This window comes from Triplophysa dalaica, chromosome 13 (genome assembly GCF_015846415.1).
Source record: "Triplophysa dalaica isolate WHDGS20190420 chromosome 13, ASM1584641v1, whole genome shotgun sequence".
NCBI lineage: Eukaryota > Metazoa > Chordata > Actinopteri > Cypriniformes > Nemacheilidae > Triplophysa > Triplophysa dalaica.
The window spans coordinates 22,414,062-22,441,838 of NC_079554.1; the positions used below are offsets into that span (position 1 = coordinate 22,414,062).

General features: G+C 39.5%; 4 protein-coding genes across 4 annotated transcripts in view; 1 reads left to right on the forward strand and 3 right to left on the reverse strand.

The window, feature by feature from the left end:
- Positions 1–2,199: 2,199 nt before the first annotated feature.
- rhpn1 (rhophilin, Rho GTPase binding protein 1) lies at positions 2,200–8,919 on the reverse strand. The gene is made up of 17 exons (XM_056765421.1): positions 8,859–8,919; positions 8,529–8,641; positions 7,215–7,330; positions 6,692–6,820; positions 6,527–6,602; positions 6,368–6,445; positions 6,172–6,296; positions 5,922–6,088; positions 5,738–5,835; positions 5,520–5,609; positions 5,126–5,282; positions 4,810–4,929; positions 3,918–4,112; positions 3,654–3,730; positions 3,430–3,573; positions 3,202–3,348; positions 2,200–3,081 (listed from the first exon to the last, which is right to left on the reverse strand). Exons 1-17 carry the CDS (start codon positions 8,860–8,862, stop codon positions 2,890–2,892), a joined length of 2,028 nt encoding a protein of 675 aa, XP_056621399.1. The 5' UTR covers positions 8,863–8,919; the 3' UTR covers positions 2,200–2,889.
- A 758-nt stretch (positions 8,920–9,677) lies between these two features.
- On the reverse strand, positions 9,678–16,865 carry naprt (nicotinate phosphoribosyltransferase). The gene is made up of 13 exons (XM_056764134.1): positions 16,467–16,865; positions 15,495–15,622; positions 15,331–15,413; positions 15,122–15,252; positions 14,917–15,032; positions 14,451–14,644; positions 12,104–12,244; positions 11,373–11,457; positions 11,210–11,290; positions 10,983–11,085; positions 10,561–10,718; positions 10,164–10,271; positions 9,678–10,057 (listed from the first exon to the last, which is right to left on the reverse strand). The coding sequence occupies exons 1-13, from the start codon at positions 16,714–16,716 to the stop codon at positions 9,971–9,973; spliced, it is 1,665 nt and encodes a 554-aa protein (XP_056620112.1). The 5' UTR covers positions 16,717–16,865; the 3' UTR covers positions 9,678–9,970.
- A 1,897-nt stretch (positions 16,866–18,762) lies between these two features.
- On the reverse strand, positions 18,763–20,444 carry c13h8orf82 (chromosome 13 C8orf82 homolog). Its single transcript, XM_056764135.1, has 3 exons — positions 20,183–20,444; positions 20,057–20,105; positions 18,763–19,270 (listed from the first exon to the last, which is right to left on the reverse strand). Exons 1-3 carry the CDS (start codon positions 20,315–20,317, stop codon positions 18,810–18,812), a joined length of 645 nt encoding a protein of 214 aa, XP_056620113.1. The 5' UTR covers positions 20,318–20,444; the 3' UTR covers positions 18,763–18,809.
- An 858-nt stretch (positions 20,445–21,302) lies between these two features.
- The window catches only part of arhgap39 (Rho GTPase activating protein 39), a 36,057-nt gene continuing 29,582 nt past the window's right edge, over positions 21,303–27,777 (forward strand). Inside the window, exon 1 of the mRNA XM_056764133.1 lies at positions 21,303–21,549. Within this exon, the coding sequence (XP_056620111.1) occupies positions 21,323–21,549 (227 nt within the window). The 5' untranslated portion in view covers positions 21,303–21,322. The remainder of the gene's footprint in view (positions 21,550–27,777) is intronic.

The window sequence follows — 27,777 nt, forward strand, 5'->3', positions numbered from 1 at the left end:
TGCACATGGAGTAAACAGTTTCATTGAAACAAAATCAGACACGTTTTCTGCTATACATTCGATGGACTCGTTTTTTCCAAATAAATAAATAAACATATTATTATTATCAGCCTATTATTATTATCATTAACATTGTAGACCACTGCAGTCAATTGTCTGGTCAACATTTTTTGGGGGGATATCAGATATTGTTTTAAGGGCGAATATAATGCGAATAAAGATATTAAAATAACATTTATCTATATTGCGCTTTTAACAATTCTGCAGCATTGCAGTAACAGGAAATGATGAAACACATCATTGTAGTATTGCATATATTTTTAAGTACTAACTGAAAATATTTGTATATTCTCGAATTAAACGAACACTTATTTTCTATAATATTCATTTAAAATTTACACAAATATTTTTTCACAATTTATTGGACAAGAGACACAGAGAATTAAATGTGTTAATGTCGAACTGATCAAGATATCAGAAGACGAACTGGTCAGACTGGGTGTGTGTGTCTCTCTGTGGCACAGGTTCAAGTCTTTTTCTTTGTGTGGAAAGGAATTCAGACTGGATAATGACTCTTGTCTTATAATATACACAGGCTTAAATCAAACGCGTCAGACGGAATAACAGCGAGACTAATGGAAACGCGGAAAGGTCATCATAACAAACCATTAGAAGCTGTAACTCCCTGTACTGGAGCCGATCACACGTCTAATGGATCACGCTGATCGATCGTGCTCGTGTTTACTGAACGCATCGCTCGTGATGAAACCCAGAGAACATTTCCGCAGCGCGAGAGCATCAACCTGTTGACGAGGATTAAAAAACTCATGCAGTACAGAAAGAAACGCGTCTTAATTACTCTTATTTCATATTGATGAGATTTTATCTGAAGAAATATTAACTAAACAGGAGACATTACAAAAATAGTTAAGGTCATTTCTATATTATTACATTGATCAAATAGTATAAATTAATATGATATTTAATCATTTATAAAACCTTTATTTACTTCATATACTTTTTTAATGACGTTTCTACGCTTTCATAAATTGTCTTTAGTCCGAAGAAAGTATTTACTCCACATTATATTGTTTTTATAAGTGATCTATTTAAAAATGTTATAGGAAGGAATATTTTTTAAATCATAGTTTAGCGATTTAATTGCAGCAGGTCTCATATCTCTCAACATTTATCTCGTTAAACTCACTGCAGTGGGCTTCACAACATGGTGAAAAATACTTTAGTAAAAAAGAAAGTTGAAAATGTTAAGCTATTTCTGAAGATCTCATTAGATGTGTAATATTCAAAAATATAACAAACAAACTTGCTGATATTTTATTATTCTGACTGAGTTCTTATCATTCGTCTCGTTGAAACGGCGCGCGGCTGCTCTCTAGTGGTCGAGTGAAGCATGACACTCTGTGTTCTAGAGTTTCAGAAGTCCTAAAGAGTTAAACTTTCGCTTGTTTTTGTCTCTGAGACACCAGCTGTCCTCTGCATTACTTTAATTGGTCTTATGTATTTAAATGCAGATTTGAAACTGCGAGTCTTGACCTCTGACTTGTTTCCCAGTGCAGTAGTGTGTGTCTGGGGAAACACTCGCTGCACAATCCAAACACATTTGGCAGCATTAGCTCATATTTCATCATTGTTTACTGCAAACTCATTCCTTCAATCCCCAATGCAACAAAAGTCAGCTGTTAAAACGCTTCCAGACACACGTCACCCTCACTGCGTCAGCTTCAACAGAACACATCTTTATTAGGATTATAAGAAAGAATGTGTGTAATATAGAACTATTAATATTTAATTAAATGAATGTTCATTTGAATTTGTTTTATTATTTTAATCTATAATAATTGTATTAAATACATTTTTTTGAATGGGTCATCTAGTTCGGTCGGATTTAAACAAACCCAATGGCACATTGACATCTAGCGGTTGAGTTTGGTATCGCAGTCTAAACTCAATATAAGGGAGAGACAAGTTTAGCCAAGTAACGCTTCTTCTCGGTTTCTTTTGCTTGTTATCAGAAATCTACAGGCACTATATTGTTTGTAGATTGTTTACCGGAAGTTAAATTGGGGTCACAAAAGTGCGCATGCGCAACAACCTTTTTTATGCTGATTGGATTAAAGAGTGACATTTGCATGCTGGCAAATACAAATCATATCTGACAACAAAATAAAGACACAAACGGAAAACAAGAATGACTCTGTCTTAACACACAAAACAACAACAAACTATTTTTTCTGTGCAAAAATACATAATACAGAAACCTCCTAACTCTTAACAATATAAACCAAAATTGGTTCGAGTCAAACATTTTCTTTTCATTTCTTGAAGGTCTTGCTGTGTCTCATTCATGTGTTGTGTGATTATTATTGTCCTTTTGTGATGTTGACAGCAGCATTAAACAGACAAACCCGAGACAGACTAAGCATGTGAGTTCTAAAACATTTGGTGTGCAAGGGCATTATGATATATTTACAGTGGCCCCACAGACTATGTAGAAACTTATCAAAATGTGTTTTCATCAAATAAAAATAGCATCCTTTATTTTAAAGATGCAATGATGCTCATTTAAGAAAGAGTGAAGATAGTTGTGAATAAACCTCTACCATCATTTCAGTGCAGATGACACTCGCTTTCATACTTTTTATCCATAAAACATCATTCAGCTACACATGTAAGAACATCGCTCATCCCCTCTGAGAAACACCTCCTCAGTGTGCTGCTTTACTTCTCTTAATTTAATCTAGTTTTGTGCCACGTGATTTTTGTTCAGCTCTTTAAATCTAACCGCATATAAGCATGAAATCATGTGTGCTCTGTTGGATTGATTTGTGTAGTCAGTTTTCAGAAGATAAAATAGTGCTTATCTTCTCCTTAGTACATGGATTCACCTTCATGGAAGTTTCCAAAGGAAAAACTGAAATTGCTTCCGAATCTTTTAGTGACTCCACCGCTCCTCCAGCTCCAGTTCCACGAAGAACGCTCACAATCCCGGCCCTGCTTCCTTGAACCGCATGGCTGAGTCTGTTTATCACTGGTGGGTGAAAGAATCGTCCTTCTCTCCATCTGTACCAAAAAATGAAAGTGAATGCTAACCAATGGTGAAAGATTACGATAAGCTGCGGATGAATCCAGGAAATGAACCGTACAGTCAGCGCTGCTCTGTGTTTGTCTGCGTTTATGTACCTCGTGTGTTTGTAGCGTGATGACGTCGAGCTCTACTCCTCTCTCTGTGCAGCTCTTCAGGGCGTGAACGACCTCTGCATGCTCCGCCCACCTGCAGTCGACACCATTAACGGCTATGATGTAATCGCCCTCACGGAGCCCCGCCTCCTGAAACACACAATATCCCTATGAACAGAATCACACTCGATAACTCACTGTGTGACACAACATGCAACGATGCAAACGTACCGCAGCACATCCCCCTAGCAACACCCCGGCAACCAGAACCGGCGCATCACCTCGAAGTGTAAGTCCTAGTCCCGCCTCTCCTCGAACTAAGCAAACGTGATTCCTGTGCCATCGGCTCCGAGCAGAAAACACAGTCAGTGGACCCTGTACAACAGAGATGAACGTCTGAGGGTTGTGTAGCGTCACCATCAGCCTCTGAGAGAGTGTTTGTTTGTGTGTGTTACCAGTCGATGGAAAATATCAGTCACTCTGACCGCACTGAAATCAGGAGCTTTAATATCAGGCTTCTGTTGTGTGTGAGCTGGAGGAGATAAACAGAGTCTGAGTCATGAAAACAGAAAATTCTCACATTATTTGGGTTGCACACCATTTGGAAAAAAAAGCAGATCTAAACGTTTTGTCTTGAAATAAACAAAACAGTACATCGAGCAACTACATCACACGTCATACGGGGAATCTGTGTGTGGATGTTAAGATGAAAAGCTCACACTGAATCTCTGGAGCCTCGGCGACCTCACAAAAGTCGTCTTCCTGATCGATATCGGAGTATTTCTCCAGGGAGCGCGCGTGAGCTCGTGACAGAACCTCCTGCAGGATGTCCATCTTACGAAGCATCTTACACACGCCGTGAAGACGCAGGGCTTCCTCGTGCCGCATGATGGCTTTACGGAGATGAGCTTTACCTGAACAATAACAACACATTATTAAGACCACTAACACGCACTATAACTAAAGTTTAAGAGGAGGTATGCATGTGTCGTCACTGCACACCTCATATTTTTTTTAAAGACTGCCGAAGGACTGAAAAGAAGCAAATTAATTGCTGCAATTTGTGGAAACAAATGGAATACTGAAGCATGGATGTTTGCTAGCCATTTCATATCAGACTCAGCTCAGGTACGTTTTTTTTTTTAACGATAGCATAATAGCATTACCAACTTTCTAGACATTTATATGTTGTGTAAATGTGTTTCTTTTAACATTCTAAGCAGATGTATTTCATTCAAACTTAAAGAGAAACATATCCTCAACACCGTAAACAAGAAAAGCAATGTAAATCTGGTAAGATTATTAAGTTTTGGTCGAGTAGAAAATGTTTACTTAAGGCTTTGCTTTGTGTTTTCCCCCCAGCGATGAAATCAGAAACAAATAAACATTAGGAAACCGACACCTGGATCCTACATTAGTCGTGAGGATCACTGTCGAGTCCAACTGTTTTAATTTCAGCAAATAATTGCGTGTTTTAGTCAGTTATTTTTGTTTCTTCTTCTGTAACTAGCCATTTTGGGTGTGAGGGGGCGTATCTTGGTATGTTTTCGTGTTGTTCACGTGTGAAAGTGACGTCAATGTATACCCTCTATATTAAAAACACTAACTAACCAAGTCTGCGTTTGTCCTCTGGATCCTGAAGGTTGAGTTTGTCTGGGCGTCTGGTGTGAATCTGTATGAGAGCTTTAATCTCTCGACCTTCATCATCATCGTCATCATCATATCTCATACCTGAAAGGACAAACATTCGGTCATGTAAGCCGGTTCAATGACAATGAGCCCATTTTCTGATGAAACAGCAGTACATTTCAATAAGTCATTTTTTATGGATATTCACACTTGTCTAGTATTCTTGAATGCTTGACCTGAATTTATATTTTATTAATTGAATAGCTGTTTGCATTACATAGAATGTTGAGAAGCTCACCTGAGCAGTCACACAGGGCCACAGCCGTGTAATAATGAGCGAGTGCTCGGAAATGATGCGTTTTCACCTGAACCATTGAGATCCAGGAGAAAGGAACATAATCTTTCAGCAATGGTACTGACATGGCCTGAAGAACCAGAGAATATACGTCTGATACCTAAACACACACACACACCAGCAGGTTTGAGATAGAGGTGGGTAAAGTAAATATCCAACAAGTATGAAAACCATTGCGTTTGTGTGTCTGTGTGTCTGTTTGAATGTTAAGGTGTGTGCGTTAGTGTGTGTGTGCATCTCTGTTTGTGTGTGTGTATGAAAGTGGGTGTGCCTCTTTTTATGTGTGTGTGTGTGTGTTAGTGCGCGTGTGTTAGTGTGTGTGCGTCTGTGTTTGTACCCTTGCTGCCTCCTGTGCCGCTTGCAGTAACACATTCAGATGGTTGTCATGTGCGTTCAGTATGACTTTCTCACACACACACTCCTGAACCTGCCAACGACAAACCCAATAACACACATCACACATAACCCTAAATACAAATCCCCTCATATTACATGTTAACACATGTGGTTTAGAAGCACTCTTTATTTAAATTAAAATCTGCAAAGACAGGTTACCTGAGCCACCATGAGCCGGACCAGCATGCTCAGAGCCGAGCTGCTCATATCCAGACTGGGTGCGTGAGAGAAATTCTCCTGCAAGAAGAGAAACGCACCTGTACACACACAAAAACATCATCACATTACAAACAACATCAATAAAGAGTCATAAAACACCAGCAGCTGGAAATCAGGTCAGTACCTGCGGCTCTCTGAAAAGCATCGATGGCGTTCTGAACGCCAGTCATCGTCGAGCGATCCTGTCTGGCTCCAATCTGAGTATGAAGCGCTCCGATGTTGAACAAAACGCTTCCTTTCTCGAACGCCAGCGCTCTCTGAACCGACGGCACCCCAGTCAGTGAATCATACCTGCGGAACACATCATCTATAATCCGTCTGGACACAAACAAACACGCTCTGACGTATCTGATGTGATGTAAAGCGCGCGTCACCAGTGGAAATGAATTCCCAGAGTTCTGTGAGGCGAGTAGAAGCGCTGGTCCAGGAAATAGAGCTGATTGTAATATTCCATCAGCAGCTCCTGGCCCGAATCATTCCGAGTGGGAGTTCGCATGGCCTACGAGAACACGTCAGGGGATTACGTACAAGAATCAGACTCAAAAGCGTCGTGTCGGCTGTGACTCTCACCTGTCTAAGCTCCATGAACTCATGGATTTGGTTCAGGTATAGAGAGGAATCCTCACCATAATGTTCGCTGATGAAATCCTGATGAGAAATCAAACATGTGTGGAATATTCACAGGAGTGACGTGAATTCTGTGATGTAGGAGGAGACACTGTATCTCACCTGAAGCGGGACTGTCAGATCAATCTCTTTAGTCTCCTTCAACCCCAGTGGAATCATGGGAACATTAACTGTCTCACTGTAACAGAATGAAGATTCGTCTGCTTCTACAGCTTCAATCTAGCCGACCGACCAAATTGTGATCAAATCCACAAAGATGTTTCTAACCTCTCAGTCTGATAAACGTTCATGGTGCTGTTCAGTTCCTCCAGTTCCTCTTTGAGAAGTTGAAGGTTTGAGTTGACAAAGCTCAACTCTAACGCCACAGTCTCCAATACCTTCTGATTGCTGCTTGCTCTGGAAGAACACAACAGCAGACATCACTAAATGAACAGTTTGGTTCCAAAACAAAGTTTATAAACAACCTTTTTTTATTGTGCATTCCAGTTAATATCATTCAAACTGCAGTTGGTTTCTTTTGATTCAAGCCACAATAACTCAAAAAATACAGCTAACTAACACAATTAAAACATGATAACATCATGAAAAGCTATTTTAAAAAAACAGAGTTCTTGTTTTGGAACTGAACTCTTCAAATACACTCCTGCCGAAATACACGCTCATCAAAACACACGCAGGGCGAGCAGAGAGGCGTGTCACGGGTCACTTCCTGTTAGTTCTGGCTCACGCTGGGACATCTGCACGCGGTGTGTTTTGTAGAGAACGTGCACCTGTACGCACACTGATGTACCTGTAGAGATTTTCTGCTCCGGTGCGCATAAGGAGCTCACGGTTGATCTGCTGGTTGAGTTTAGCTCTCCGCTGCTGCAGTTTGCTGCGCTGGGTTGAAACCAGAGGGTCACATCCCTTAAACACACACGAACACGTCACAATCTGCATCTGTTCGATATGATAACCAACTCATCTCAGCATTACATTTCAACCATTTGGGTTCTGTTTTGTTTATCTGCAAGTACACGCTTGTGAAAAGCCTTAGTGACATTACTCTACTGATCACATTCAAGGCTTTTCTGTATGGATAGTTTATCCAAAAATATAAATTCTGTCATCATTTATTCTTCCTCGTGGGGTTGGAAACCTGTATGTGATACTTTAAAATATCTTCTTTTGTGTTCTACAGAAGAAAGAAACTCAGATACAGATTTTATATGACACGAGGATGAGTAGATGATGACAGAATTCGGTAACACTTTACAACGGTGTGCTATTAGTTAACATAGTAAATGCATTAGTTGACATTAGATAATGAACTATTTAGATTTTCAGCATTTATTAATCCTTGTTCATGTCTATTCAGTCATTTATGTTAGTTCATGGTGCATTGACAACGTTAACATTTTAATAATGTATTATAACTTTATTATTAAATGCTGAATGTAACATGAAGTAACATTAATAAATGCTGTGTTAGTATAATTCATTGTTAGATTGTTTGAGGATGCATTAACTAATTGTATTGTAAATAGCACTTTATTGTAAGGTGTTAAGTATTTATTTCTATATTTTCAAGTTTTACTTAATTAATATTACATAGGAATTTATAGTCTGTTTAACATTTGAACTGATTTTTCTCTCTCTTTTATCATAAATGTTTTGCTTATAGTCTATATGTTTCATGTACAACTGCTTTGTAACAATGAAAATTGTAAAAAGCAACTTAGGTTGACTTGACTTGTTACCCAGAATTTGAGTGAACTGTCCCTTTAAGGGGGGACTTAAATGATTAAACACACTTATACACTTAGAAAGAACTATACAAACTGTATATTAGTTTCATCTCCTATTAACTCTTGGTGATAATAATGAAAGAGAAATAATATCAGATGCTTTTAACGTTACATACCATTGTAATGAATCATATACTGTTGTGTTTATTTACATAGTACCCACAGAACTGTAATGCAATGGAAACATTATGCTACTCTCTTAGGTTATGATATTATATTATATATTATATGCGATATTATATATTTAAAAAACAAATCGTTTAGATAGTAAATGTAACTTACATACAGTGTGAACCCTAAAACGCCTGTAAAGTTACCTTGCGTACGGATTCTGTTGATCCCCCCTCCTCAGCTGTGAGACCATAAACATCTTCATCTGATCCAGAATCAGACATCATCAGTTCACCTGCACAACTTTCTCTCTTTACACCTGTAATGAAGACGCGCGTGCACTCACAACAACGCAGAGGGTCGCGCGCACATTACCCAAGCATTTAACCGTAAATCCCCTCAAACACAGCCGTTAGATAACAAACTCCACTTTAACTGCCTCACTTCACTCACTTCATTTACTTCTGACGCGACATGAACTCTTCCTACGTTTGTAAACATTTAATTTATATACATAACGTGATCTTAAAACTTACACATTAACACGAAATCCCTAAATCCACTTGTTGCCTCAGCGCGTAGATGTGTCTATTTTACCTCGAGCCTGGTGGTTTCAGCCAATAGAATTGCGCCATTGCTGATTGACAAGGGCGCTGGCGAATCACACGTCGATAAATAGATCGGACTGACGGAAGAAAGGTCCAATGAGAGGACAGCTGTGGGTCTAGGCGTGATTTGGAGCGGAAAATTACGTTGCCCCTGGTAACAACAAGGCATCTGCGAGTCGACTGCGGTACGATAATAAAAGCATCATTTATGTCCGAAGAGATCAACGTTTATTCATATTTTAAATATAATAATCGTAAAGCAGGTTATGTACATAACATATTACTGTTTAATCTAACTCTAATCTAAAATGCACAACATTCAGTAAGTCACCACATGAACAAAATAGTAGTAATGATACCTCCGTATACCTTAGTATTTACTAACAAAAAGGAGTAAATCTCAAAAAATGTAAGTTATATTTGTGTTTCTCAAATATTTTAAATTACAACCGAGGCCAATATCACATTAATATACTGCATTTAACTTTTGAGTTGAGTTTAAAGTTAACTCTAGAATAGTGAATTTAGCAAAAATAAAACCTTGTCTTTTAAGACAACATGTTAACTTACTTTATTTGTAAGTCGCGTACGATAAAACTTAATTATAAATGAATACATGAAAAAAACCTGGGGACATGTTCTGATGATCAGCACCACCAGATTTTTATTCTTAAGTCAAATTATTTTTCCAGCAAAAATTTAAATGAAGAAGTCCACTTTTTTTAAATAAAAACTTTGATGCATAAAGTATTTATTAAAATATTTATTAATGAATCAATGCAACTTTTAATTATTAAAATATTTATTAATGAATCAATGCGATTTTTTTATTAAAATATTTATTAATGAATTGCAATTTTTTGTTAATTCGCAGAGGTGCATTGATACCATACGCCTCTTCACAGATTTCTATTATTAGTGTTAGAAGACACAGAGAAGTGCCAGATGAGCATAAATCTCACTTTTAATTAGATCATTTGTGGGATTTGTTGGATTTCACAGTTTTTGAGAAAGTCAGATGCTGACTGCATTCCATCGCTTCAGTTTGACAACAGAAATTTGTTGTCTTTACTGTTTCCTCTTCTGATATCAGAGACTAGAGAGTTCAGCCGCTCTGACACACCCACCTTCAAGAAAAGAACCGTAAGAAACACATTAAGTCAAGCAATTTATCACACGTGTCATTCTTGCTAAAACATGTCTAGGTCACCATACGTTTTTAGAGAAACTCACAGTGTAATTGTGCGGTTCTTGTAGTTTTTTGTGACGGGGGAGCAGCATTTGAAGAGAAATCTGAGCTTGCTCACGACTCTCTGACGCGCTGCTTATAGGATACATGATCTGTGCATAAAATCACAAATAAAGATCCTCATGAACAAACACAAAAAAAGCTCTCAGTCTGTTGGGGACGTTCCTAAACTGCTATAATTGCATGTGTATAAAACTATATAAATACATTTTCATTTTAGGATGAATTAATTTACATGAATTAACCCTACACATACATTTTGTATTAAAATGTTCTTGAGAAAACTGACTTTCATTATTAGTAAGAAAACGGTTCGCTGGACTACGACAAATCTTTGGACAATTTTTCTGTTATAGAAACGCAAATGTTGGCTGGGTTTACCTGACCACAGGTGAAGACATCCAAACGTAAGCTGGTTACTTGAGCAGGCGTGATGGACTGAAGTGATGTCTCAGACACTAGAGGAATATAGTTCAATGAGACGCCTGTGGTCGGCACGGGCTCTTCAGACAGACAGATCAGATCCATCTGAGGATGACCTGCAGAATAAACATCCATTACAACCACAGTCAACAACTTAAACATGCACTCACAATGACCCAACCATTAAATAAGCCTTTTAAATCGATTCAGTGCTTTTTAATTAAATGAATCAGATCATGAAAATACGTGATTAATATATTTCCAGAATGGCATCAGTTATCAAAACCGTTCGATTCGCACACGACATGAGTCAGAGAGGAATGACAGATCACGGATTATTATAAATAATCAAATGAATGGGCTGCTTTAAAGACACTAACCATCTGTGTCCAGAAGTCTGTAGACAGATTTTCGGCCGGGCAGCGTGCTCTTCTCTGGGTCTTCACTTAACTTCATTCTGGGCCGACCTCGGACCTCTATCAACTTTAATGAGAGAGTCATTTAATAACAAAATACTTCTATTTAATATTTAAGTAGTGCAGGAAAAACAGGAAAGTGTAATAAGTTGTGTGTGTTGAGGTCTTGTTAACCATAAGGTAAGATTTACCTTATATACACACCCTAGAGACGGCTGACGCGTACAAGTGACAAGATGAGTTCCCACGCCGATAACATCAATTTCATTATCCTGACAGAGAGAAAGAGAGAGAGAGATCATGTCGTCCTTTAATGCGATTGACCCCATTAGTCATCACGTGATGGGCTCTTACTTTTTTGTTGAGTTCAGCGAGACTCTTTTCAGAAATGCTGTTTGTGCCGACAATGATGAGAGATTCAAACTGAGGTACCGAGAATCTACAGGCGGATAAAAGAAAGCAAACAGAAGATTTTAAAGTCCCCGTGAACTGGAATTTGCGATCTTTTCTACTTCAGTATTCTATAAATTTCCAAGTTTAGTGGGCGTGCCTTGCGTTTTTTACTGCGAATTGATTGGATGTATAAAAACGGCTGTTGCATTTTGAAATTAAACTAGCAGCAGACTGACATTTGAAGGGGAGGGGTTAACGCATGCTCCGCCCAAACCGTCTAACATACATCATTTGAGATGGATGGTCATTTCAAGACGGAAGTGCAGATTTTAACTAAAGATTATGAGGGTACATGAATTTTAAAAAGAAAATGAACCACATTGATAAGCTATTTACTATAAACGCTGCAATATTTCATGAAAAATAAGAATTTTCATTTTTTTATTTCACTAGGACTTTAACCAAAGTTTTTGGCACAAAATTCATGGCTAGCAGGGCATTGTGGTGGTTAGTGCGTTAGTATAATGTGATTACAAGTCTTTATGATATCAATGGGTCTTTCCTTCTCTTTAAATCTGAGATCTTTCTGTCAGGTTAGAACTGTTGAGACACATGACCTCATTCATGTCTGTGGCACAGATCGGGTAAGTGTCATCGCTTATAAAGCACTTATGAAGTAAAGAAGCTCTCACTGTTTGCTACATTCTTTGAAGACTCGTCGCACTTCCAGTGACTGTCTGCAGAGGTCACCGCTGTCCAATCTGACACCCAACGGCTGATACTTCAGCTCACACAGAGCCAAAGCCACGGCACAGAAACACACCAAACCACTACTGCAAAACACACACAACACAATCATCTACACACACATAAAACACCAGTTCATCTGTTAAAGACAACAACTCCAGAGTTTCCAAAATATAGACGGTTTCAAAGTGACAACATGAACAAACGTTACTGCGCATGTGCATTCGTGGACTGCCCTTAACTTCCCGTTCACATTCACAAACACAGAGTGACTGTAGATTATTTCAGATAACAAGCAAAAGAAACCGAGAAGAACAGTTATTTGGCTAAACATTTCTCCAAAATATTGAATTTAGACTGCGATACCAATGTCAACCAATGTTTACTTAAATGCGTGAGAAGTACAAGACCCATTCAACAGTTGTTTACTTAATAAAATTAACATACAAATAATTCAACAAATTGTTTATTTCACACAATTGTTAAACAATTAAATAATAATAAAATGTAATATTTACGTGAATTACACAAAATATAGTTATGTATTATTAGACACTAGCCAAACACAGACAAGATGTTAACTGCTGTCCCGAAACGATCAATACTGAAATGTGCAAACGGAAACTGTTAGAAAAGCTGAATTATTTTAATACTTCAAAAAGTCGAACTTTCAGATCAGATAAAAGATTTAAAAAGGAATTTGGGGGTTTGTTTTGTGTATTGCAGCCCTAAAACATAACTGTCCATGCTTTATTTTTTCAGAAAGAACGTGAAATGTGTGTTGTTATAAAATTTTCAGCTATTAAATACATTTTATTAACGTTTTTCAAAAGTTTAAAGCATTATCATGTTGCGATAGCATGTTGTATTTTTTCAGTATCACGTAGCCCTAGTTCCAGTTTTTATCTATGAATTTCTCAATTGATTTGTTTTTCAAGACTACTCGATTTGAAAAATATTTACATTTTATCACTCAGAATTACGCTGAACTAAAAAAATAATAATAATAATTTCCTCCAGAAGTCATAGTTTTTTTATTTTTTTATTCCAATTTCATTGGGAACCCACATGTGTCTTCTTTTTTTTTAAGGAAAGCATCTAAATCCAAATCTTTTCTTGGGTCAAACATAACTGAAGACTGCTGCTAAACTCTAGGCCATTTTTGGATTTCCGCCTGAATTTGCCATACCCAAATTTAAATGCAAACCATATCCACATACAGTGGCATAAATAAAAAAAAATGGTTTCATATTCTAAGAAACGCCTCCAAATTTCTTAAAACACTGCTGAAAGCGATGAAAGTCTTATGAAAAAGACACAAAAATAAAGGCGCTTATATACATAATTTTTAGTCTGTTTTTGAAAGTGTATTACTCTGAGCCTGAGGATCCCATGAACCTGCAGACAATTGTTCTTGATTCAAACAGGTTTCAACAAATAGAGGAAAATGTTTTTTTTTCTCTATCATGTGGTATTCAAGTATTCTTCTAAAGCAACCCAAGCGTGCTTTTTTTGTTATTTCCGCCTGAATTTGGCATACCCAATTTTAGACAGACACCATGACCACATACAGTGGTGAAAAAAATGAAATATTTTGGTGTCATTTCACAGTAAACCTCACACAATCCCAAGTAACACAGCTGAAAGAGCATCTTACAAGCAAAACTTGGTGTTGAGTTCACGTGTGGTGTTTTGGTCCGCCTCCCCATATCTCAGCCGCTGATTCGCCTATTTGGAGAAACGAGGGGTCTACATAGAGGTCAGAGTCTAAGCTTCTGTTAAATATGTATCTCATGTGGATAGACAGAGGTTCAGATATTTTACTGAATTTTTAACTACCCAAGCTTTTATGTCACGTTGTTGACGCAGCATGTTGATTGGAGACATTGGAAGTGGATATTTAACTTTTAAAACAACGAAAAGAGGTAAGAATGGACTTATTTTGTAGAAAACAACCTAACGATGATTATGTAGCATTTGTGGGTAAGTGTAATGGTTGGATGCAGTAATTAGCTTGGATATTTGATGGATGTATTGTTTGTTTACAAATATTAATCTCATACATCATAATTATTTCGACTTGCATTGGATCTGTGGTAAAATATTAATAAATGGAGATCTATATTCTGTAGAATAAGAGCTTTCATTTGATATACAACGTGAACATGTTGAAAATATATTTGAGCGTTATGAAAAATGTTCATGATCATAAAGACACATGATTTTAAAGGGTCTATGACATGGGGACGTCCATTAAGTTGAATGAGAGACACCGGTGAGCATGTGTCTTACCAGCTGACGCTGTAGCTGTCAATCACAGGCAGAAAGTTGTGAGGGTAAGCGATGGCGAACGACATGAACGCCGCCAGTTCGCCCTCTCGTATGAGGTCCGCTTTCGACCCCAATAACTGACACACGGAGCTCAGCCGTCCCTTCACCAGACTGATGAAGTCAATACCGCCACCGCCGCCCACAGGAGTCAGAGTCTGCCAGAACAAATCAAGAAACCTACCAGCTGTTGAAAAATCCCACGACAACATGACATATTTCACCACACAATCAAAAGAGAAGAATAACAACATGTATTCCAATATATATGCGATGCATTTGAGTCAACCACGCCCACTTATTTAGATACCGAGGTCTGTTTGACGTTTTATGGTCACAATTGTATACACGTTCACCTCGCCCTCAACAGAAAAATATGTAAATATAACAGTCCCATCTAAAAATAACAGGAAGTGACCCAACAACACACCTTTGGCCACACCTCTGCCAGAGAGGAGAAGGAAGTGACGTAAGAGTGCGCCATGGTGCCTACAACTGGAATTCCGTAGAGACGACCAGCGAGGGCGTTACTCGTCAAATCAAACCCTGGAAAAGAAATAATGAGCTTCCTGTTTTAATGCACTAGATATGATGCTTCCAGATACGATATTAGATGTCACTTCTGCGTCCCGTACCACCGACGAACGTGTAACGGGAGGCGGTGAGGCCTCCATCAGGACCCTGAGCTCTTCTGAGACCCATCTCTATCAATCTACGCTGGGGACCTGCGGCTAAACGGAAGCGAGCGGCGTTACTGCACACCAGACTGAGAGGAGAGAGAGAGAATACATCAACGATAACCACACAAACATTCAGATGTTAAAGAATGAAAGACACGTGATACCTGGCGTAGTTCACCAGACACAACAGACTGGTCTCCAGCAGCTGAACCACAGCCAGCGGCCCGGACACTTCTAACAGAGGAACCTGAAGTACACAACAACACAAATCACACACAACCTGTGTAATGCAACAACATTCACGCCAATGGATTAATAGTGCACGTACTCTGGCAAAGACAACAGAGCCCTCGGGTACAGCACAGACCGACACAGATGAGCAGTCCAGCTCCTTCAGATACAAGAAGAAATCCGGATCCGTGTTTGCTGGAAGCACGGAGCGTAAATACTCCACATCTGCAAAACACACAAACGTGATGGATAGACAGTTTAACATGTAACATACATCAACAGAGCTGTTGTTCATGTAATCACAGCCATGTGAACGTCACGTGACTTTCTATAGTGTACAATGTTATGAGTCCGAACCCTTTACCCTTTCACGATCGAGTGAAATGCTGGACCATGATTGGCTGCTTCAGGTTTGTGTCTCACGGCTGGGTTCATACGCTGCAGGGTTGACATCCTTTGCCTTTAAACCAAGGTCAAAGGTCACAGACACACGTGTTCATCTGACATTCCTGTGTTTCTCACTATAGGCTGTTACGTCTACGGCTCAAACCGTTGCTCAACACCTAGAAAGCATAACTAGAAAGAGCACTAACAACCAGCTCATAATGCTGTCTACGCAGACAGCTAAGTAGGGTTTAGAAAGTTTGCAAAAGGAAGAGCATTATAGACACCGGACTGTTGAGACACACTACAGAATTGAGTAAATCTAGACAGCTCACTGGGCTCTGGGTCTCACGCCACAAAATCCTCTACAAAGAAATGTTGTCTTGGTAGGGAGCTAGTTTTAAAAAGACATCCTCAGAGATGTTGACGGGGTAGGGAGCCTGCTGTGTTCACAGACAGATGCTCAGAAATGTTCTCCACGTAAGCACGCTATGTTCTTAAACACAGGCTGAAAGATGTTGCCTACGTAGGCAGCACACTTTCATCACACAGTCCTTCCTAGGTAGGCGGCACAATTTGCGTTTTGAAACACATTTACACTCGAATCTGGATGTTTATGACACATAGACAGACATGTTGACTAGTTAGACAGCTCACTAAGGATTGAGACGCGGTCCATACTCACCCTGATCTGAGAACGCAAAGTTCTTGAGGAACACCAGACAGTCGTTCAGACCTGCGAACAGTGAGAATCCTCCACCGAACGGGTTATCCCGGAAGAAGAGCTCGAACACGGCCGGTTCCCGGTGTCTGTCTGCTCTCCAGTACGCGTACGCCATACTGAACTGGTAGAGATCGTTGAGAAGCGGCGGCACGCGGGTCATGACGGAGCGTTTGAGATCCGCGCGCACGTCACTGTCCTCACATGTCGACATGATCTCAGGTTTGTTTTCTGACACATGCGAGTTTAACTTTATCACCGTGAACTTCTCCTGGATCAGTCTGCACGTGAGCTAGGTGACCCTGAACTGTTTCCTGCTGGTATTCAGACTCCGCCCACTTACTACCATGAGTGTAAACAGCTAACAGAAACATCATTGATAAAAACCCGAATAGGAACCATAATATGCATTTTAATGGGTAGACCAATAATGGGAATTGTTTGTTTTAATGGTCTCTGTGGGACTCTACAGGTAATGTGTTGGGTTCTATTAGTGGGATGTTCTCAGGCAGATGGGAACCAGCAGAACACGTACTGAATTAAAATCCCAAACATAAATAGATTTTGTAAAAATCTGATTGTTTATGAAAGTAACTGTATTTGAAACTTTTTTTAGAAGGCAATCGACTCAAACCTTCTCCCATACACTTTAAGTCACGTCAAGTGCACACTTTTTTATTAAAGTTTTTTTTTTTATTAAAAATTTTGATACTGGGATCGTTGATCGGTTTTGAATAGAAGGGATGCGGCTACATCCACTGCGCATGCGCACTTCAATACCGCAGTCGATTAATATATTGTGCGCGCGATGCAAGTTTTTTTTTATTGACTGAACATTCGACATTTTACAAACAAAAGTGGCCTGTCACAAATTATTATATACCTTCTTAAAAACTGCAATTATGAAAATAATAACACAATACGAGAGAAAATAAATAATAATAACACACACTAGGGGTTCTCCGCAAGTTCCAAATCCTCCACTACGTTACACAAACAAATTTCATTTTTCTCGTTCATAAACTTGAGTGACAAGAAATACAGAAGTAAATCCTTGTGAACGCGCTGCAAGTTTTCAATACGGAAGCCGCGCAGCGTCGAGGTGGATTGTGGGATTGACGGCGTTGTTGGGTGCATTTTTCCCTCTACAGTAAAATTTCACTCCAGAAATCACAGAGAATGCAAAAAAATCCAGTTATTTGTAAATTATGTAATATTGTTTAAACGCTTTAAGTTTATCATTGGTTAAATTGACGGGCTCATATATAGAGCAGAAAAGTAATGAACTTGTTACTAATTACATATTCAATAGTGTAATTAAATTACTGTACACAAAACTTAATACCACCTATATCATAAGTGATTCGAGGACATGAAAAGTCTATTTTAATTCATTAAAATAAATAATATAAAACTACATAAAGTAGTTTTGTTAACTGACCGAAGTATCACAAATGGATTTTAAAAGTTAGGATTTAAATTTTGATGTCACTATTGCACACATATATTACACAAAGTAGGCTATTAAATTTAAATACATCAGAAGTAGATGTAATTAAATGACAGAAAAATAAGAGTAATTCCTTACTTTACTTTTTTCAAGGGAAAATGTACTAAATTACAGTAACTAATAACTTAGTAACTGGTATAGCGAATGCGAAGTTTCATCACGCAGTGTTGAATGTTGCGCCATCTTGGGAGGATTGCTGCTAGTGGGTTCAATGCAGTGTTTTGTTGTTCTTGTTTGATAAGGAAATATAACTATGGTGGGTCGGTCTGCTGTGTTTAAAACTGCAACAGAACCTGGTTCTTTAACTCTCGATTTCTCAATATGTCAAACAAAATAAGTAACGGTATGTATCATAACAATGACAGCAGTGGAATATGATCCTCCCAAGATGGCGGCGCTGCTACAACACAGGGAGTGGCGTTAGCTTCACATTCTCTATCTGACATTGACACTTGAGTTGTGATGTTTCTTCAATATAAGTGAACACATTTTTTTTGGTATAATGTTATCAGAAATCCATTAACTGGTCAACTGTTGTTGTCTTCAATTATAAAAAGTTGTATAACCTTGAGTCAACCGTTGCTCTAGGATGACCTGTCAAAATTTATATTATTGAAATCTTTTTTGTCATAGCTTGGCTACCTCACAGATTTGCAAAACATGAATAAATCAGTCCGCTCACTCAACACACTATATACACCTATATATTTATGTCAGCTTGATATATAGAACAGACATTCATTTAAGCAGTACATTTACAATCTTTATTTTTACACAAGTATACATTGAAATTCTCTTTATAATTCACCACACACATACATCTTTTTGGACAGTTTTGCCAACTCTTTTGTTAAGGTGTGTCGATGTCCTCCCCACAGAAAATGAGTGGGCTGTCCTGTGCACTCCTGACCCGGGGCATACTCAAAGTGGGTGCTCAGCTCAATGGCTAACGCAGAGCTAACCAACCCGACCCCCCCTCCCCGTTCGGGACCAGGGTGGTAAACTCTTCCGCTGACCGGATGCATGAAGAGAGATTCTGGGCAGAACGGAACCGTCAATTTAGTCCCGCCCCCGCAGTAGGACAGACGCTCCTCCAGCCCCCCCTCTGATAACAGGTGCGTGAAGACCACGGGCTGATCTTCACAGCGCAGGAAGTTGCGTTCACGGCCGCAGAGGGAGAGGAATGGAAAGTCCTGCTGGTAGCGGCCACTCTGGTTGCCTTTCAGGCGGCTGAAGAAGAAAACAAGGAAGTGCTGGTCTAATGAACAAAGAACAGATAGAATCAACGACAAAAGCAAAGTAAGTGAATCATTTAGAGTTGATCATGTTGTCCATTTTCATTGCATACGATGTAATTCTGCAAAAATGTACTTATCTAAATTAGTTAAGCTACACAATTCATATGATCTGAATGGGGATGAATACCAGAGAATGCTGTGGTCTAATCGTCTGAGACCATAACCCACAAATGAAAATGATATCATCATTTACTCGCCCCCAAAGATTGTTCCAAACCTGTTTACATTTTTATGTTCTGTTGAACACACAGGAAGATATCTGGAAGATTGTCAAATCTCACCCCATATTGACTCCCATCGTATTTATTTTCCCAACTATGGCAGTAAATGGTGGATGAGTTCTGAGATTATTCCAAATTTCTTCCTGTGTGTTCAGCAAAACAAATACATTTCTACAGGTTTGGAAATGATGACAGAATTTTCTCTTTTGGGTGAAGTATCCCTTTAAGCAAGCAATACATAAATCACAGCCTGAGAGGCCCAGCTGAAGTACACATGTTATTGTAATGCAAAGCAAAATGTTTTCATAATACACAACAATCTGCACTTAAAGTTTGTGAAGCATTTCTGCCACATAACATCATTTACAGCATACAGAGAGGAGACGGGCATATAGGACTATCAATACTATTTGGGCTGGCAAATCATATTACTTTTGCCTTCTGACTTTAATGTTTTGTAAGAGTTGCCAGGCCAGGTTTTTATTCAGGTGCCTGTAATGAGTGCGGTCATGAACGGATAAATACCTTTGAAGCAGGTGACAAAGTTCTTCACCTTCGTATCATCAAGAAACAGCTTAACAAGAGAAAATACAATGAACTTATAATGACTTACATAGAAACATTATAATCTCATCTGTGGTGTAACGTTACCTGCCCCTGGTGATCGATGTAGTAGAAATATTCTCTTATTTTTGGCTCCGGACTCTGTCCTTGTGCGTATGAGGACACATCTCTGCAGAACACAAACCTCCATTTATAAGCAAACAACCTGTTCAAACTTCTCATGGCGATTTCAGTATAAAGAAAACCTCGTCATTGTAGTAAAAACTGTTTTATGACGTTAAGTAGTTTGCAGGCGACTGCACGTGAAATATTTTTAGTTTACATTAAGCGTGTTCAGACGAGCTCTGATTCCGGCGGAAACTACATCCGCTTCACGTCAGTTCCGGCTAATGCTGTCACCGTGCAACTAAAAAACGGCTCAAATATATCGGCGTTATATACTAATACTAATAATGATATTGTATGGTGCTCGTTTTGTATAATTCCGAAAATATAAAAATATCTGCATTTGCTCGTCTCTAATGTTAAACGCTAGATGGCGCTGTCTTTTCAATAGGCGATACAGGGCATGTTTATTTAATGGCGCATTTTCTACAATTTTATTATTTAAGAAGACGGAACGATTTGAAAAAGGTATAAAATTAAACATGTACATTTATTTTGATTTTCTTAAAGTATTTGTGTGAGGAAATAAATCGTTTTCAATGAATGACAAATGTTGTCTACAGTGAGTTGAAGTATAAAAATAAAAAACAAATATATATATAATACAATATAAATGTTGTAATATAGTGTAATGACATTAAAACATTTATGTGGTTCAAGTTTTAAGACAAATTTACAGATGAAAATTTGATTTGAAAGAAAATAAAGGTTTTATAAATATTTTTTGTTGGTGTGTATGGTTCCATAAAGCACTGGTTTTCAAACGGGGGGCCCCAGATGGATCACGGGGGTGCCACAGAGTTTGTGGCATTTTATGAAATATTAAAATGTATCAACCAAATAATACCACCAACCAAAAGAATGGATGTTTCAGCATTTTATAACTGAATATGCATGGTTTCCCTATATCCAACGTTCAATATTATACTAAGTCTTTATTTTGGAGGGGGTGCAAAGCACACAAAGGGGAACCTACAACAAAAAAGTTTGAGAAACACTGCCATAAAGGACCTTTAAGACTGCGTGTGGTGACAGTCATCGCTGGAGCGTTCTCGAGTTGCCATGGCAACCTCCTCTCTCCAGCCTCCCTGCGCTCGCCCGCTGCAGGCGCAAGATGACGTCAGGTTGTCGGTGGTGACGGAGACGCGGGTGGACGGCGCGTGCTCCAGATTCGCCTTGACTGCGGCGGCGTCGGCGCGGCGGCTGAGCCTCTATCATGATGACAGACGCGCTGTGGATTACTGTCACCGCGTTTTAACACGGGAAACGAGAGGCACCATGGCTGAGAGGTAAATCAAACGCGTCCAGCATCATTTTCGGCTGTGAAATGAATTGCGGTGATTTGGGATCCGCTGCGCCCGGGCGTGAGACTGCGTGCGTAACGACGGTCAAACCCCGATAACCAGCGGCATCCTTTGGCTAAATCGCATCACTTTCATACGACGTTGTGCATTTTTTACCCGTGCAATTCGGTCTGTGCGTGAATCCCTAAATGGTGGTTTCTAGCGTTCGCCCGGCGCGCGTGTGACACCCCCACGCCCATAAACCACTGCCGTGTAAATCCCGGACTGCTTCATTGTTGATTTTCTGTCATTCCTTCGTAAAGGGGCATCACGGACACGCACCTACCGAACGCGTTCCCCCGAGGCGCGCACACGGCGGGCTGATTCGAGGACGCGCAGCACCTTTGGTTTTAGACTAGAGCTCGAGCAGAATGTCATGAGGACGGAGATGCGCACACCTGCGGCACGTTATCCAGCATCGTCCTCGCTCGCTTGCGAGGTCTTAATAATTAATGGTTGGTGTTCAGGGAGTCAGTCATCCGTGTGAAATGTAAAGTGTCATTTTTATTGGAAACCTCCTTGTGTTTATCAAACAAAGCATTGGACATCACGCAGACGCATGGGGGATCATCTGAGACTATTTCGGCTCATGATAAACCATACCTGCTGTTGCATTTTTATATAACCTGTCAATCATTTCGTGAGTGTAGGCTGGCATGTTTTTGAAGGGTTTGGAAAGAGGGCGTGTGTTTGAAGGGATGGGACGGTCTAAATAAATAGCCAGACATTCTGAACATACTACATCCAATGTGTCCAAATCCTGTGGCCTCATGGGATAGCATGTGTCACTGTGAATTCAGACGTGGTTTGACAGGCACACTTTATTTTCCTGCATTGATGTTTGTCATGTTGCATCAGTAAATAGCGAGAGGATACATTTAAAGGGCTTGTTTCTTTTTTTTAGACGTAATAGCCTTCCATGTGTCATTGTAATTTCACTTGGGTTAGAGTTTATATTTTCATCCTTTTTTTCTGGCAGACACAGACTTGATGTTGACACACACAGTATATCTTCCAAAGTTTTGTCAGCCTTGTACAGATGCAATTGAATGCAAATAGATAAGACACATGGAGCGTAGCAACCTATATAACCTTTAGCAAATCATTCAAAACTACCGGATGAATGTTAGCCCACACACTCCCATTGGAGATGTAGTTGTTTGTGTTCTTCCGTGTGCATCTTACAAAGAGACACAGATGCTCTTTTTACTCTCTGATTGTTCGATCATGTAGAGTTAGAAAGCTTGGTGTGTAAACAGAGCTTGTCCGGTTCCCCTCATCTCTTCCCTCATCGGCCTTTCTCTGATCATATTTGTTTCATCACTGTGTTGTTGGGATGAATTTCATTTGTGTGTTGTGGTTTCAACATTCAAAAGAGCATGTGCACAGGTGCCTGGTCATCCCCGGCCTCGATCCGTCCTGCCGAGCACCTGTTTGTCCCGAGCTCAGACGACACGCCCGTGACACGCCCCGCACACCACAGGCTGACATCTGACACACGCAAAACAGAAAGGAAAATCACGAGGGCCAATCCCATTAACACAACCTTCAGGTCTTTCCATAGACAATGTCTGGGTTTGTTGAGGACGAAACTTGACATTTGATTCACTACATGGTTCCTTTAAAACATATCTAATATATTCAGCGTGCCGTGTAAAGAGATAATAGTGAAACTGCTTTTCTGCTGCTGAAATATTCAGGACGGGTTACTGTGAGATGTACAGCTTAAACGTGTCTGTGTTGGCCAGAAAGCATGCGCTGTGTTTTCTTTGAGTATTTGAATAGGCAGATAATTTAGCACGGGCCCAGAGTTTAATCTTCTATATTGACTCCTGATTTAAAGTAATGATGTCATGTACAGTAGAGCGCTATACTGTCACAGTAAGTGATGAGAATGAGAATACTCACTCGAAGTGTTCTTACTCAGGCCAGTGAATAGATTTCATTACAGTCATGATTTTGAAATAGACTGACGCTATACTGTATGTGAATTACTTCAGACGCGCTTATAGATCAACGTTTGTGCTACAGAGCTATAGATTCAAATGAAATAGAAACACACACAGCGCTTTAAGTGGTTCAAGTAACGATATGTCACTATTCCAAGAAGAAACGTCCGGTCATATTTCACCCAAAACCTAAAGATGAAATGATTATATGGGATGCTTGTTTTATGACAAATAAAATATTGACATCCTTTTAATGACACGGGTTGAATAATCATGAATAATAAATATTGTCCTGACCATCATTTAATGATTTGCATTGCAGATTTCTGCATTTGTTACAATTTGGTTGGAAATGTGAAAATGATGTCAATGGGACACGTAAACTAAGGCCTCATCTGTCTTTATGTAAAATACAATTGATCTATTCTCCTATTGATTTTTGGATGATATATGAGCAGACAGTCTTTGCGAGATTCATTTACCCAACACTGAAGTTGAGAGACACGGTGCCAGCGTGAGCTACCCTCGAGAATGAATTATTCATCCAGATTAACGTGATGTTAACATAAAAAAACACTGATGTCATTTATCCAAGTGTCTGGAATTCATGTTCACAAATAGACCGTTTGGAGGCTGCGAGTGTGTGTGTTGGCGTGTGTGCATGCATGTGTGTACTTGTGTGAGTGAATGTGTGTGTATTTGTGGCTAGGGTAAACCCTACGGTGTGGAGACAAAATGTGTCCACAAAGATGGCAACATCCAAAATCCTTGTCCTTGTGGGGACATTTTTTGGTCCCCATGAAGAAACAAGCTTATAAATCCTACAGAATTAGCTTTTTTGAAAATATAAAAGAGCAGAAAGTTTTGTGTGATTGTTAGGTTTAGGGAAAAGGAGTACGATATACAGTTTGTACGGTATAAAAAACATTGTGTCTATGGAATATCCCCATAAAACATGGAAACCCAACATATGTGTTTTGGTGTGTGTGTGTGTTCGTTGGTATGTATGTGTTGGTGTGCGTGTGTGTGTTTGTGTGTTTGATGATGATGTAAATATACAGCAGGAAACAGAGTGCAGATCAGCATACACATGCTGCTGCCGGAGTGCACGTGGAGAGTAAAGAAAGTGCAGAGTAATAATGACGATGATGGGATTTAACACCTAAAGTTGTCTTAGTTTAAGTTTGATTTTGTTTTGCGCTGTTACAATGTTTATCGAGGATGTTTTGTTGTGGATGATGTATAATGAATCGATGTTCAATTGTGACTTGATTCACTGGTGTATAAACTGTAATAAAGTCATTCTGGATGAGCAAGAGAGAAATGAAAATTCTGTAATCATGTACTTACCTTTTTGTCATTTCAAACCTGTATGACTTTCTTTTTTCCACAGAATACGGAAGAAGATATTTGGAAGAATGTTGAACGTTGGTATTCGAACAGCACAGCCCCTCATTCACGTCTATAGTAACCAAAGAAAGTGAATGAGCTAGTTCAGTGAACAACATTCTTCAAAATATCTTCTTTCATGTTCAGCGGAAGACAGTCGTACAGGTTTGAAATGACAAAACGGTGAGTAAATGATGACAGAATTTCCATATTTGGGTGAATAATAATCACATTATTTATATTATAATTTCTTCATTTATTATTGTCATTTTCTTTTCTGAGTTTTGACAGAATCTCGCCGGTTCCCAGCTAACAGGATACGTCGGCTAAGTCTTCAAAAAGCGTTCTCGCAGTAACATGAAAGAGCATTTGATAAACTATTATATAGACGGGTTTCATCAGGCACACACGCCTGGCCCAAAGTTAACTTTCGGTCTGTTATTGGTCATAACATTTATTTAATATTTAATTTATATTAATTAAATTAAAAATGTAAAACTTTACTAGACAGTTATTGATTCTTTGCGGAGGTCAACCGGATGTTTGGGTCACATTATGTTTGTTTATGTTGTTGTACATCAGTGTAAATGGCACATTTAAAAAACATTAAGAAATATGTTCATAAATTCAAAAACTCATACAATGCTTAAAAATGTGAAATTGATGGTAATACTGCACCTAATGGTTATGTTTTTCAAACATTTTTACGACACATTTTCTTCGCTACGATATTCAGAATCAGAATATAGAAATCTTTCTTGATGCTTTGAAAAATGTCACATGTGAAGCGATTGAGCGTTCTTGCTTTATTTTCGTTCTCCCTCAGGGAAATAAGAGTTGCGAGAGCTTCCATTCCGAGTCCGGTCACACAGACAAACGCGGGATAGTCCAAAGCGCACAACCCAAGACACAAAGTGACAGTGATGAGAAAACATCAGAGAGTGTCAGACAGAGAAAGAGACGAGAAGAGAGCAGATTAGACAGTGTGCCGCTCACCGAGTCCACAGCCAGACGAGAAAATCCTCCTGTTATACACGTGTGTGTGTGTGTGTCACTGCACCAAAGCTTCAAATGATTTGACCGTTCGCCTTCATCACAATACCTGTGTGTGTGTGTGTCCTTGCTCTACGGCTTGATCTACAGATGTGGAATATGGGGGTCATGGAATTGCAGAGGCTGCGGTTGCTAGGATACTGTTGCCGGGATGTCTTTGTCTGGTGGAGATGGTGATGTCTATAGAACTAGCCTTAACTGTGAGGTCACACAACCCACGCGCGCAACCCACACACACACAATCTGAAGTGCTTCTATTTTTAGTCGACACCTCTGCTTGTTCATTTACGGCGAGTGAGTGAATGTTCATTTGAATTAGTGAGGAAATGCTTTCGTGAGGATGAAGTTAAAGCAATCGAGTCTCTTTGCGAAGGACATGTTGCTGACTTCAAACACAAGAACCATTTACAACACACATAACCTTACAAATAACACTCACGGCAAGTTTATTTTTATTTTATTTTAACTTCAGGTACGTATTGAGTGAATCTGAGTGAATCTGCTTCTCTCTCTCTCTCTCTCTCTCTCTCTCGGTCACTTTTGAAGGGTAGTTTGCTTGTTCCAGCATGAGTCAAGGACAGATGTGAAGTTCACTACAGGTCGTCTCGAGTGAGCACACGAGTGAGCACACTTGTGCAGCGGGTGTTTGCGTGTTTGCGTCAGGAGACGGGGAAGTTGAATGGATGAACGCTGCGGGAGTGTGTCGGCATGATCAGCTGGCTTTGGAAATCCTGAAAGCCGCGCGAGGGAGATTTATGTAAACGGGTGTTTAGGAAAGAAATTGTCGCATGGAAATAAGAGATGTAATCAGGTGTGTTTGTCCGTCCGTGATCGCGCTCATACACGCCTTCCTCAGACCGACAGATGCTCACATCTTTATTTCAAGGTCGTGTCGGAGTCGTGTTTGAAGTTAATGTTGTGGTTTTGATGCAAGTGTGTGTGTGAAATAATGGAGCAGGTGGTTAGTTTGAAATGTGTGAATCTGTGAGCAGGGGGATGGGTGTTAATGTCTCAGCAAAGACAGTGTGTGAGTGTGTGTGTGTGAGAGAGAGAGAGAGAGAGAGAGAGAGAGAGTGAGTGTGTGTGAGTAAATGACAGAAGGTTCCAGGGAGTCTGTGACTGTGAGGGAGCACCGCACGGAATGTTTGGAATTCTATATGTAGTGAACCTTAAACATTGATGTAAGGATGTGTGTGTGCATGCTCGTGCATTTGTGTGTGTGTGTCTGTGTGTGTGCTTGCGTGTGTGTGGCTACAGACCTTGTTTCCCTGACCAATAGACTGACCCAATATCATGAATGCACCACATTTCTGGGCCTTTATGTGAGTCATACGGACCGTCCAGACGCTCTCATGTATCCTGTATGTTCACTTTTGCATTCTAAAGCAGAATTGAACTCTTACTGTGCATTTACTGGCAGAAACACAAATATACAACATCTTGGATTGTTGCAGTGCATTCTGGGATTGCTATGTTACAACACACGTCATGCGGCTTTAGACTTTAGACTAAATATGTTTGCGGCGTCCCAATTCGCCTAATATATGCACTTAAAGTATGTACTGATTTTGTGTAGCAAAACAACATGCACGCACTGGGACACACTAGCAGGGAACAGAAGTGGCCATGGTTGCCCAGGCCAGGGATTTTCAGACTCGGGTCCGGGGGCCTCCAGAAAGCTGCAAGGGGTCCCCCAAAAAATTGAATGGCAAAAACCTTTAAAAAGTCTACCAAACATTAATATTGTTTCATTACTAGTTTTTTTGTTATGTGCATTATTTCA